The 13,620-nt window shown below is 42.3% G+C and overlaps 1 protein-coding gene across 17 annotated transcripts in view; it reads left to right on the top strand.

Annotated features, from left to right (window-relative positions):
- The window catches only part of GRIP1 (glutamate receptor interacting protein 1), a 597,356-nt gene that overhangs the window by 511,034 nt on the left and 72,702 nt on the right, over window positions 1–13,620 (top strand). For 6 of the 17 annotated variants that reach the window (XM_070493998.1, XM_070493995.1, XM_070493992.1 and 3 more), the window contains 3 exons: window positions 1,137–1,306; window positions 7,551–7,706; window positions 8,371–8,526. In XM_070493998.1, coding sequence (XP_070350099.1) covers window positions 1,137–1,306; window positions 7,551–7,706; window positions 8,371–8,526 — 482 coding nt within the window. The remainder of the gene's footprint in view (window positions 1–1,136; window positions 1,307–7,550; window positions 7,707–8,370; window positions 8,527–13,620) is intronic. The other 11 variants (XM_070494003.1, XM_070494000.1, XM_070493996.1 and 8 more) reach the window with 4 other exon arrangements.

Here is a 13,620-nt window from a genome sequence, read left to right as displayed (position 1 = left end):
CCCTCCTGTAGCTGAAGCCCACCAGCTGTCTCCACGTGGATTTTCTGTTTAGGTGGAAGGGGTGGCCTGAGATGCTTTGTCTTGAGAAGCAGACTGTTCTCACCGGGGCCGTTTTTAGATGTCCTCGAATGCCCGGTCTGCATGTTTCCAGCCCTCTTCTCCGTATGCCCTGGCCCTGCCTGGTAACCCCCCGACTGGATGCAGCATCCCTGTGGTGGTCAGTCTGCAGCTCCACGGTGGTCCTGCCCTGCGCTCAGCTTCCACAGGGACAGCCGTTGGCCCAGGGGTGTTCTCCAACCCGATGCTGCAGGCTGCTTTAATCTTCCCCCTCTGTTTTTTCCCATTCCGCAGGGGGAAACCAGTTTAAGGAGCTGTCCGCTTGACTGGTATGTGGGATGCTGACTGCTGTGTTTGCTTTTCTCAACTCATCCAGTAGCCAGGCTCTTGAGTTCAGCAAGATGTAGCAGCTAGCCCCTTCCCACCCCCAGCTTTCCCATTCTCCCACCACGCAGGCCTCATTGATTACTCCTCTGACTCCTGCATAATTTCCATCATCATCGAGAGCTTTTGTACTAATCAGTGTTTAACTCTAGAATAACAAAACACGATGCTAAAGAACTGTTGATCTGGGAGCTTGAATGGAGGATTCTGAGGAAGCTTAGTTGAATCTGCCCCAAGTTATTCCCATACACACATAAAATAGTCGTAAACGACCCTATGCCAAGGCCGCGAGTCACATCTCGACATTCTGCGTATTTACCAATTCACGTTTATAAATATAAAAACCTGGGACGGAAAAACACAGAAAAAAGTCAAGGGGAAACATTTTCCTGTTCTTCCCTCCCCTCTGCTCACTCGCCCTCAACTTTTGGCTCCACGACCCCAAAATAATTTTTTTTTTTAAGAAGGGCAAGAGAAGAACATTTCCTTGAATTTTTCTGTATTTTCGACAAGGTTTTACGTTCATATTCATACCCAAGGTACTTAACATTTGACAGATGGCGTTTCCTATAACACTCAAACTTTTCCTTGTTTTAAGTAAATGAAAACTGTGTGAAGTTTTGACTATGAAGGTCGTGGAAGTCACATCCCAAAGAGGAGGGACTTCACGTGCTGAGTCTTTCTCCTTCCCGTAGATGCGGGGCGCTGCACGTGGGAGACCACATCCTGTCGATCGACGGGACCAGCATGGAGTACTGCACGCTGGCGGAGGCAACCCAGTTCCTGGCGAACACCACCGACCAGGTCAAGCTGGAGATTCTTCCCCATCATCAGACCCGCCTGGCCCTGAAGGGCCCTGACCACGGTGAGAGCATCTGTCTGGATAAGTCTCTTTCTCTTCGTTTTGTGATTACGGCTTCCTCCAGCAGAGTCAGAAAGCAGAGGGATGCTGAGCTTAATTCTGCTGGTATCATTTCTTTTCAGAACAACAGGGTATCGTTGTCTGCTCTTCTTCATCTTCCAAATCTCTCCTTCTAAGGCACATGTAGTTTACTTGAAATGCTCAAATGAAAGAGGAGGGAAGAAGCATTAGAATGTTTCAGAGGGGCCAGCCCCATGATGTAGTGGTTAAGTTCTGCATGCTCCACTTCAGCGGCCTGGGTTTGCGGGTTCAGTTCCCAGGGCATGGACCTACACCACTCATCAGCCATGCTGTGGTGACCCACATACAAAATAGAGGAAAATTGGCACGGAAGTTAGCTCAGAGTGAATCTTCCTCAACAACAACAACAAAAAAGAATGTTTCAGAGAATTTCCAGACTAGTACTATCTGATATTAAAAAAAAAAAAAAAAGAAAGAGCCTTTGGTGCAAGTTGAGTATGGAGAGGAGGGAAATAATTTGACTTCCTGTTATTCATATTGAATTTCCACTCTACTTAAAGAACAGTGAAGGAAAAGAGTAAAACTTTCACTTTTTTTTTTTTTTTTTTTTTTTGCTGAGGAAGATTAGTCCTGAGGTAACATCTGTGCCAGTCTTCCTATACTTTGTATGTGGGCCACCACCACAGCATGGCTTGACAAGGGGTGTCTGTCTGCACCTTGGATCTGAACCAGTGAACCCAGGCCACTGAAGGGGAGTGCGTGAAACTTTAACCACTCAGTCCCAGGGGCTGGCTCCTCACTTTTTTTTAATAGTTATAAAGTATGTATTAATAGCAAACCCTTCAAATATCTGGGGGTAAAAAAACCAGTTGTAGGAAGGGTTGACTTTCTCTATGTTTTGTCTGTTTGCCAGAGTAGTTTTTTCTTAGGATGGAGAAAACCTTTCTGAACAAATAGCTTTGCTGAGAGTCAGGATATTTGACCACGTGTATTCAGTAGCAAGTGTCAGCTGAGGGAATCTGCGTGTCCACTGTCTTTGAGTTCACAGATGTGCTTGCTGAGTACATAATTATATACCATCCACCTAGGCATCTTTAAACAAAACCTGGTACACGAAAAAGGACTTTGAGCCCGAAATCAAATGAAGAGAGACTCTCCGTGGGGTCTTTTTTCCAACCCCTCCTCCCTCCTTTTCCTTAAGCCAAACGCCCTCCCTTATCCCTTGAAATCGATTCCTTGAAGCCTCAGCAGTGCAGTCAGGGGCCCTGGAGAAGAACTTTCTGTACGTTTAGAGAAAGAGAACAATCTTCTCTGGCGTCGAGATTTTGCTGATAAGGAGGTATTTGTATTGTGTGTCTCCCACCTTCTAAAACACATTGCACTTTCCCACAGTTTGGGGAAAAAAAGGAGGGACAGATAATTCTCATACTGAGAGAGTCAGCTGGATGCACCTTTTTTAATTAAATGGAGCTTAGACGGCCTCAGAGCTAATGAAAATCTCTGGTACAGCATTACCTTTATCAGATTTTAATTTTACACATTCGAGGAGAGCACTGATGCAGCCTGGGCAGGTTATGAAAAGAAATTCTGCCTCATTTGAATAGAAATGATAAGGCGCTCCAGGAGGGAGCAGGTCATGGGCGTGCGCACCGTTCCCACAGCCCCCCACACATGCTGGCTGAGGCGAGACTCCTAAACCTGTAAGTTTTCTTCTAGATTAATCTGAAGTCATCACTGGATCTGCAGTGCAGTTGGTGTAGGCAGGCACACTGTGTGGTGCCTTTTCAGCATCAGATTTTGCATAGTAAATTCTGGTATCAGTGAATCAGAAATGTGCAACAGACCCTTTAAAAATGCCATCGTCTTTGGCAACCTCATTTCCCCCGCCTTTTATTTGCCCTGTATACAAATCATAAATAGTTCAAATAGTTTCCAACTCATGAAGTATTGAATATTTTTACCTGCCAAGAGAATTTGAGGAGATGAATTTGTATACTGAAATGTGTGGAGACCAAGAACAAATTCTTTTTTCTTCACTGTGGAACACCTGATGTCGTTTGTGATTTTCCGGGGAGTTGGGGGCTCGTGATTTAAGTAATTCTGGTTTCCACTTCTGACACTATCATCCACTTTTGCTGAAAATTTTCACCTTCTTCCTTGTCTGGCATACGGGAGTAACCCTGCATTTGACGTTAAAGTCAGACTTGCATGTCCAAGAGGAAATAAATAGTGGCTCCTCAGCATAATTAATTATACTCTAAGAAGGGAAAAAAATACCAAAAGATTTTATGGTGTTTGTAATTCTCAAACTTCTGTTGTTATATGTAGTGGAACTATCTTACATAGTTTACACTTTTTCCACAGAAAGTTCTGGTCATTTTTCCAAGATTTCTGACGCCTGAACAGCGTCTCTCTCAGCCCATGGGTGGGTGGAGATACACCATTTCCTGAATTTTGCTTAGCAACAAAGCATTCACCACAGTGTTTTCAGGGAAAGACAGAAATGGGTACATCCTCTGGGAATAAGAGATTCACCGTGCCTTTTGCTGGTAAATAGCAGCATTAAAAAAACCAACAAGAATGAGTTTTCAACGAGCTTAGAAATTGTTCCCACTGAGGGTCTTTGGGAGACATAATCAAATTGAAGGAAACTGAGACTTTGGAAAAGAAAATGGGAGCAGAAGCACGAGTTTTGATACAGTCAGCCCGGGAGGACGTCATTGTGAGCTCCGGGGGCAACCTGCAGAATAGCGGGTGTCTGCGCCCTGGGACCTCCTGGACTGGGCAGGAGATACAGGGAGGGCAGAGATCACACAGCACTTCCCTCCGTGTCAGGTGCCTCTTAAGACTTCATCACTTCAGCAGTGATGGAATGTTGGGGAAAGCATTACATTTTATCTTCCTGTTTGTTTATCTGTAGCAAAGGCTCAGGAACTCCAGTAGGAGGAGGCAGTGTAGCGTGGTGGCTGGTCGGGTGGTGGGGGGGGACTCTAGAGTCAGACTTCCAGAGCTTCAGTTGTGGCTTCACCACTTGGGGCCTTAAGCAAGTCATCCAACTTCCTGTACCTCAGTTTCTTCATCTGTAAAAGGGGCGTTATATTAATACCTACCTCCTCGGTATACTGAGAGCATTATCTGAGCTAGTCCATGAAAAAACATTTAGCACAGTGTCTGGTGTGTAGCAAGTACTCAGTAAAAGTTGGCTGTTATTATAGGAACCGTTAAATGAGAAAATGCACTGTGCGTGTTCTTCACAAAGTGAAAGAGTGTGCCAACAACGTAACAGCTTATTTTTACCCCCGAAATACTTGCCTAATATGTGAGTATGAGTACACTGCCATAAACCGAATAGATTTGGAGTGTACATTCAAAATAGGCAGTAGCCGTCTTCTCTGGCTGACGTTATTTGTTGAAGGCCTTTTGTGTTCAGTATCCATGGCGTGCAATTTTGTGCATTATCGTATATCATTTTTGTCTCAATTTTTTCATACGTATGAAGACTTAGTCCCCAGTGATAGATCGAAGTCCAGGTAAAGGTGATGACCTGCATTTCACCTGCCTGCAATCATTGGCACAGTGCTGGGCACACAACCAGTGGGCAATAATATCTTCTTTATCAATTTGTTGATTGGGTTTGACAGTCCTAAAAACTGTCCCAATAATTTTCAAAGCCCTCCATAAAGAACTGGGTCCGAAAGTGAGTGTAGAATTCTGACGCCCACTCACTGTACTTCGTTTGAAATGTGGACAGTCCTTTGTAAAGAGTGCAGTAGAGCGGCTGTGGGAGTACATTAGCCAGAACCAGTAATGACTGCATCTTGCTGAAAAGTCTTCTTGTCCGTCCTGAAGTAAAATGAGGATGCTAAAGAGAATCCGTTAGGGACTTCCCTTGCAACACTCTTTTATCACAAGGGAAATGCTGCTGCAGTGTGGACGTGGACACTGCGGCTAATATTCCTATTGGTTCATGCATTCTTTTATTCACTCGGTCATTCATCAGTCATTATGTATTAGGCATTGTTCTAATGCGGTGATACATCTATGAGCAAGACAGCAAAGTAGATTCCTATTCTCATGGAATTCTAGTATAGAGAGACAAACATTAAAAATATATTAAATAAACAAAGCCATTTCAGACAGTAATAAGTGCTAGGAAGAATATAAAACAGTAATGGGATAGTGTGGGAGAAGGCAGCTACTTCAGCCATGGAGATTGACAACTTCTCTGAGGAGGTGGCACCTGAGCTGAGACCCGAATGATGAGAAGGAGCCAAGCATGCACACAACTGAGAGAAGAATATCAGAGGCAGAAAGAATAGCAAGTGCAAGTGTCCTGAGGCAGGAAGGAGCCTGGCTTGTTCTAAGAACAGAGATAAGACTCGTGTGACTGAAACAGTCAATGATGAGGAAAGTGATAGGGCATGAAGCTGGAGAAAGAAGTATGGGTCGCTTTTGATTCTCTTTGTAATTGTAACCCATTGAAGTGGCTTAAGTGGGAGTGCCATAGTCTAACTGTCTAGTTAAAGACCAGCCTAACTGTGTTGCCGATGCTGGAAGGTAGGTTGTAGTAGATGAATCGGGGAGCCACGGCTGAAGGTGTGGCAGTGGTCCAGGTGAAGGGAACTGTGGCTTGAAACTAGAGTAGTAATGAGATGGAACCCAAACCAGAAACAGCAGTGGGGTAGGAGGAAGCACCACACACTTCAGGACCACAAAATGATGGTGGCTATGAAACTATTCTGCAAATTTCTGAGATAACTCTAAACATAAGTGTCCAATGTGTGGAATTTGTTGAGATACATCTCTTTCCTTTGAGAGAGACTTTATTTTTTGGCAAGCAGATAGAATCAATACTGTTAATGATTGCTCGTTTGTTTGCAGTCTTGTCCCAGCAGCATGCTAAGCACCGATGTGCGGCATTCTCACAGTCATCCCGGGGGGAGCGGCTTTCATCATCTCCATTTGACATATGGGGAAACTGAGGCTCAGAGAGGCTGAGTAACTGGCCAAGGTCACACTGAGAGGAAGGGCTGGAGCCAGAAGGCAACCCAGTCAGCTCAGCCGCAGGAGCTGGCCATGCTGGTGCTTCTGTTCCATGCGCTGTCTCGTTCCAGAAAGGCTGCCACGTACGTGGCCAATGGGGCTGATAGCACAGATGCTAAAAACTTAAGCCCTTATCTAAATGACCCTCCTTTAAATACTTAGGATATTTGACCTCCCTTTGTGAATAAATACTGTTCAATAAAACACACGTCAGGCATCTAACATTAGCATCACAGCAGTGGAAGTTCATATGTTATTTTTAACTCTTTAAGACTGTTGAATGAAAAATTTCACATCAGACATAGTAACAAACGTAATATTGCTCATCCTCCAGAACACAGGGTAGAAAATCAAATCTAAACAATATTGAAATTAGAATGAAAACACAATATGCGTCTTTTTTAATCAAAGAGGATGCCAAAATTTTAAAATAAACTTTATTAAAATTTTACGGCATCTTAAGAAGCATAAGAACATGTGAAATATTTTAAGAGTTAGCTATTTCTTTCAAATGTAAATACATTTTTTCAACAATACAAAAAAAATCGTAAAATATGTGAAGACGTTTATCTTCTCCCTATTAGGATACAGATAAGATTCTGATATTGATAGATGATTAGAGTGGTTTATTGTTGGAAAAAATCAAGTTCAAGTGAGGGATCCTAGTGTAATTAAAATGTCAAAGCAGTAAATTGTGGCGTGTGACTGGTAAGCCGCTTGAATGATGAGCCGACGTGATTTATTGCTTCTGCTTTTCTTGTTCTCAAAACAAGTGCTGCTAACTAGCCAGGATTTGCAAATCTTTAATTACTAATTGTGTGCCATAGATCTTTATGGAGTTGACTTTTTAAATTTAAAAAAAAAACATGTTTTTAATCTCTGCTGTGAAGCACGGGGGAGATTAGAAATTGATTCAATAGTCATCTTAAAAGGGGAAAAAATGGGCTGGGGAATGACATGCATTATTCTTGGGAAGATGAAGAGTTTCCATCCCTGACGTTAATCATCTGTTTTGCTGACCACTGAGAAAAGGGCAAAGCCAGTAGATTTCTTTTTTATTTTTTGCAAGCAGCTTTCATTTTTGTTATACTTTTTATTTGTGCAATTCAGTTACTTTTTTCCTCTTTTTTGGTTCTTTGTTTGTTTGTTTTTCTTATTTCTCATCATCACTTCATATGGGCAGTGAAAATTCAGAGGAGCGACAGGCAACTTACGTGGGACTCCTGGGCCAGCAGCCACTGCAGCCTTCACGCCTGCCATCACTATAACACGTTCCACCCTGCCCGTGGCAGTGTGCCAGCCCTGCCGCTCCCGCCAGCGCCTCCTCCAAACAGCCCTCGTAATGTTCCAGCCTTTCTCCTCCTGGCCTTTTATTTAATTTGTGTTCTTCTCGCTTCTTCCTCATTTAATTCACACCGTATTTGCCTTCATGGTTGTTGTGTGCTTTTTTTATAGTAGCAACTTATCATTTCTGACATCTCCTAAGTCTTTCTCTTTTCCATCAGAAAGCGTTTGTCGTTAGGAAAGGATGTAAATGTTCAGAATGCTTTATATGTGGTCAGGAAATAACAGTTCAGAATATTACACAGAGTGCAATGTTCTCAGATCTTCTTTGTGTATGTGGAATCACTTGTGAAATTCATGTCAGAAAATATTTATGAAAATGAGATTATGTATCCGATGCATCATGGTGTTGTTTACAGAGAAACCTGTTTTAATGTTGGGATTTTTTTTCTTTTGTCTAAAGCAAAATTGATGGAGCCTGTCTGTGTTCTGTTGTGCACATGGGGAGCCTGCTGCTCCTCGGGCGTTGATGGGCTCTCGTAACTCAGGTTCCACAGCACTGTCTCTGTGGGCTCGGAGACCTGGTCTCTGTCTGGTTGGGGTACTTACTAGCCATTGCTGTGCATCACATGTGTCTTTCTGGATTGTTACTGGTTGGCACGTGCAGAGGCTCCCACCGCACCTAGAATGCTCTGTGCCAAGTCTCCACTCTCTTACAGCAGCTTTGGTGTCTTCATCCTTCTCTCCTACCTCCATGAGTGCATACAGCCTGAGTTCCCTGAACATGGGAACTTTACCTCGAAGCCTCTACTCCACTAGCCCACGTGGAACCATGATGAGGAGGAAGCTGAAAAAGAAAGACTTCAAAAGCTCACGTAAGTGAAACGTTAGCCAGTAATGCCGTTTGGCCTGGAGAAAACATGTGGGCTGCTTAGAGTCTTTGATATTCAGAAACCTATAGGAAGAATGTTTTACAGCGCCTAAAAGATCAGGTCATGCTAAGAGGCTCACAGCTCTGTGCCAAAGACCACCGAAGTGATGTCCAGTATCTGTGTGATGACCAGAGGGAATACAACTCAGACTGAAACGTTAGTTCATACTACCTTTGCCTACGACTTTTATTTGAAACTTTTTCTTGCTCTTTTGTTCTAATAAAATAACCAAAGATATGATTTTTCCTCTAAAACTTCTTCCTTATATTCTGGGTAGCTTTGGACGTAAAACCTTTGTTTTTAGTTTCTTACTCTAAAGTAATTTTTTGAAAACTATGTCCCCTTTTTGATAAATATAGTAATCTCTTGCATTGGTTTAAAATTATTGTAAATCTCGTGTTAAATTTTATTTCATGACCGTCCTCCCCCCCGACAAAAAGCAATAATAAGTTTCAGCATGCCTTTTCAAACTGTATCTCCTTCCCCAAGATTCCAATACTTTCCCCAGGAACCTACCTCGTGGAGAGTCACTGCTCTAACATATTTCTGTTGCCCACTCCAGCCTTATGAAGACTGGAAGGATGCTCGTCTTTATAACAAGCATCCTAAAGTCTAAGAATTTCAGCTATGATTCTTGGAAATACAATCTTCTGGGACAACAACATAGACTAGACAGGACTAGAAAGATGTGGTTGGCTACTTGCTTTTGGATAGCTGGTTGTACACAAAGAAAAAAAGGGTAATTGAATGCTTTAACAGGGAAGAAACACAAATCACTCTTAAATTTTTTTTTTCTGTTGGGGAAGATCATAATCTCTCAGCATAATCACATAAGTTTTGGAGTCAGAGAACACCTATCTTTCCAACCCAATCTAATCATGGTTTAGAGAGTCTGAGTATTTCTCGTCCTATGTGTCCCTTTTGGTGGCTGTGCTTGTGATTCCTGTAAAGAAGCTCCAAGAAGATAGGGTCTCTTTCTTTGCTTACCATGAGAATACAATAAGCAACGCCCTTAAGTTACCCAAATAAAACCAAAAAACCCAGATGCCTCAAGGCTGGTAGTGAAGAGAGAAGGTTCTTGGGAGAAGGGGTAGTTGAACCTATTGGCTCTTCAGCTTATTTACTAGAGATTCATCTTTGCAGGTGAATCTGTCACCAATCCCACCAGTGCCACCTCAGTGTAGGAGGCTAGCTGTCACCATACTGGGAAATGGTCTTTTCATGTTACAGGAACCTTAGGGCTTCCCAACAAAGAAAACCATTGCAAAAGATAGGGCCACCACTGTGGTGTATTCAAGATTCTGGCTTGCATATCCTTTTAAATATAAGGAGATTCGTCATCTTTAGTGTATGTACATGACAGTAAATTTAAACTTAGGAAAATAGAAGGAAGGGTGAGTTTAGTTAAAATGAAAACAAGGAGTTTCTAGAATCTCATGTGTTTCTTAGCTGATGCTAAGGTAAATTATTTACTCTTGGAAGAAACTAGTTGAAGGCAGCATAGTGAACTGGTTACAAGCCTGGACCCTGGAGCCAGGCTGCCTGGGTTCCCATCCCAGCATCATTGCTTTCTAGCTGTAGGACCTCGAGCAAGTTTCTTAAGCTCTCTATGACTTGGTTTTCTTAGCTACAAAATGAGGATAATTATAGTATTTACTTCATTGGGTACTTGTGAAGATTCATGAGAATATATATATATATTCTTACCACCAAAAGGGACACACAGGACAAGAAATATACCATAGATTATGATGAGTATTTATACATCTATATCCGCATACACTCTTCACAATTATCCCATGATGTAACTGCTATAGGTCTATATATGTCTTTGTGTGTGTGTAGATGCACATATAAAATATGCTGGAACACCACCTGGTAAAAGTAAGCACTATCTAATTGTTAGCTATTTTGAATAATTTAAGTGTTAGCCATTATTATGCCTGAATCTGAATTGTCACATATGAAAATCTGTTGACGTTGCTCTCAGATTCGGGCGTTTTTCACAGTGGTTACACTTTGGAGTAACACACAGATCTTGAGTCCTGCCTGTAACTCCTTCAGGGTTTGTGGTGGACATTCGTACGTGAAATTTTCTACATGGAATGGCTTCATGTGCAGCACTCATCATTGGCAGGAACAGGCTAACAGCCCTCAGCAGGGAAGAGCAATTAAAAGGAATTCATTAGTGTTTGTACTTCTGCTTCAATGGCTGAACATTTGTTTGTGCGAGACGAGACTTGCTGTGTTGATTAAGAACATTAGTGTCTACAAATAAATGATAATATGTTTGGCTATCTCAGGTTGATATTTACACATCTTGAATTTTGTAGTAGGGAGCAAAGCTGAGGCCACACTGTCACTGATGCCCGTAACCAGCTCAGCAACTCTCTCTTGTATCAGCACGTTATTCTCCAGCAGAGTAGAAATATAAACAGAAACCTGGTCCAAGAAGTTTCCAGCTATTTGTGTTTGCTGTAGACATTAGCCACCAGAGCACCACTGACCATACGCCTACCAGAATGTTTACAAATGGGTCTCGGGAGATCCTCTATTTTATATTTTAATCAAACAAGAAGGTTCAAAACTGCTATGAACTTTTATTCCCACTTCAGAAAGGCCTAAAAAAAATGATAGTATTCCAAAATCAGAAAAAAAAAGTGAGGATTTAGTCTCCTTTTTTGTTTTTTGCTTTGGGTTGGTGTGGTCCCGTTACATGTAAAGGTTTTCCCAAATAACTGATAGTAAAAGTTTTATCGCCGCTCTCACTTTACCACGGTTTATTTCACTTTATTTATGTCTTTATTCTGTACCACCATTTGTTGCCCCTTTTCTCATACTTCTGTTTCTATAGCAACCAGGCCATTTGTATGGATGGTGAATCATGGCAAAGTCACAAATATAATAAAAAGTCTCTTTGCGCTATTGGTGATGAGCTGAGGCCAGAACCTGCAAAACAGGAAAAAAATGCTCACATATGTCTCTAGTACAAAGGAAGGACATGGCCAGAAGAGGATGAAATCTTCTCACAGAAATATTAAAACATTCTGTATCATGGACCCAAAGGGGAAATAGAAGTCTGTCATGACGTGGTACAAGGATTAAAACAGGAGAGGGCCGTGTTCGTTTCACAGGGAGAATGAGCACCTCTAGCGCTAGGCTTTGAGGAGTGTCACCGAGCCCTGGAGGGTGCAGAGGTATGTCCCAGAAGGCATGCTCTTGTCACCCCTTCTGGAGTCTTACTGCCCGTTTTCCTGCTGCCGAGGCCAATGCTCCTTCCAGAAGCCCGGCCCCCCTGTGATGGCAGTGTGATGGAGCAGTGGGTCTGGCCAGCTCCCCCTGCTGTCTGCTTCCCGCTCCTGGACACAGCCAGGGTAGAGACTGCCTGTTCCCGGTCCGCCTGAGCTGCAGCAAAGAGTAGAAGTCAGAACACGTTCCCAGAATGGTCTTTGCCTCTTTTGTTGTCATCACTTACTACTAGGGAGGGCAACATTGAAAAGAGCCGAAAGGAAGAGAATGAGAAAACCTAACAACTTTTGCCCCTTCCACCGACCCCTGAAAAAAGAACGGAAGACAAAGGCAGCTGTTGGTAAGCTTTTCTAAGTGACCATGCACAGAGCCCTTGGAGCCCTCGCAGGGGTTAGCTTAAGATCTGCGCCTGCCCCCGTTTGGAGAAGGGAACTGTTGGCCGCCCCACTGCACTCCTGAACCGGGTCACGTGGTACACAATGTGTTGAGTCCACAGCAGGTCGACCCCGATGTGGAACAGTTTAGTGAGATGGAGGTCTTCAATTACAGGATCAAATAGTAACAAACACAGTGTATTAATAAATCTTGGAGCTCTTTTGTTCTCTATACTTTTGAAATGCATTTTATGTCTGACAGTAAACCTCACAGCCTTCTAAATTAAGAAAACGTTTGGCAGAGTTTTAAACTCTAGGAGTTAATGAGCTGTCCTGGGGTCCCCTCCCTTGCTTACACTAGGAAAGACAAGAATTGACAGAAACACAGGGTCATTTAACCTGAAGGGTTGTGAACAGAACCCTCCAAATGTGAACGGGAATGGGACAGAGCAGATGGGGATCCTGGACACGACGTGCACACACCAGTTAGCAGAATTCAAACGCAGCATGTCAGCAATTTGGTCATGTCCATCTTCACCCGTGAGCGGAAGTGGGCACGCCTCAGGCCAGGGCTAGTGCCCTGCAGGACTGTTTGCTACTGGAGAGAGAAGTCATCATACGGATTTTTAAACCACAGGGTTACAATTCATAAATCACCTTTATTTCCTTCTGCTGGTTGACCACATTAATGAAGCACGATAATCAAGCCCATCTTTTTCTCCTCCGAGTAATATTGGCTGTTTTCTCTTCTGGCTCATCATCTTTAAATCTACAGTTCAGGTTTTTCATATCTAGTAATAATTTTCAAGACTTTAATATGTGTGAGTAATCAGTACATACAATTTTAAATGAGATTTTACTGTTTCAAAGAACAGATGCCAATATGTCAGAGGACTTTCAGAGTTAATTGTAAAATCCTAGATTATTTAATAATCCTATATTTATTACATAAATCATAACTTATATAATTATAACACCAATGTTTAATACATTTTTAATCCTAAATTAAGTGTTCTAATGATTTCTATCACTTCAACTTGCCTCTAGGTAGAGTTTATAAATTTAGTGATTCCCACAGTGAAGTAGTTATTTGTTCTCAAAACCTTCTAGAGGATTAAATTCCTCAACTGTCTTCTCTGTTACAAAAAATATAGTAAGTCTCTCTTTTGAGAAGGTCTTCACTATGTCTAACCTAATCCCTCCTATTACTCTTAAATTGACCCATTGCTTCTTGACCTTTCTTAGTAGAGAGGGTACTCAGCTGACTTTGTTTCATAAACAGTTTATAACTCCAATTCAGTAGTCCAAAAATCTACACCAAATTGAGATTTCAAATGAAAAATAAAATTAATGTGAACCTATAGAAAAATTCACAGAAAGCATTCTTATGGAAGCCCAAAAAGCTTCACCTAGA

The sequence above is a fragment of the Equus asinus genome, chromosome 22, assembly GCF_041296235.1.
Source record: "Equus asinus isolate D_3611 breed Donkey chromosome 22, EquAss-T2T_v2, whole genome shotgun sequence".
Lineage (NCBI taxonomy): Eukaryota > Metazoa > Chordata > Mammalia > Perissodactyla > Equidae > Equus > Equus asinus.
The sequence above is the reverse complement of the archived record's forward strand: the minus strand, read 5'-3'. Positions and strand labels throughout refer to the sequence as shown.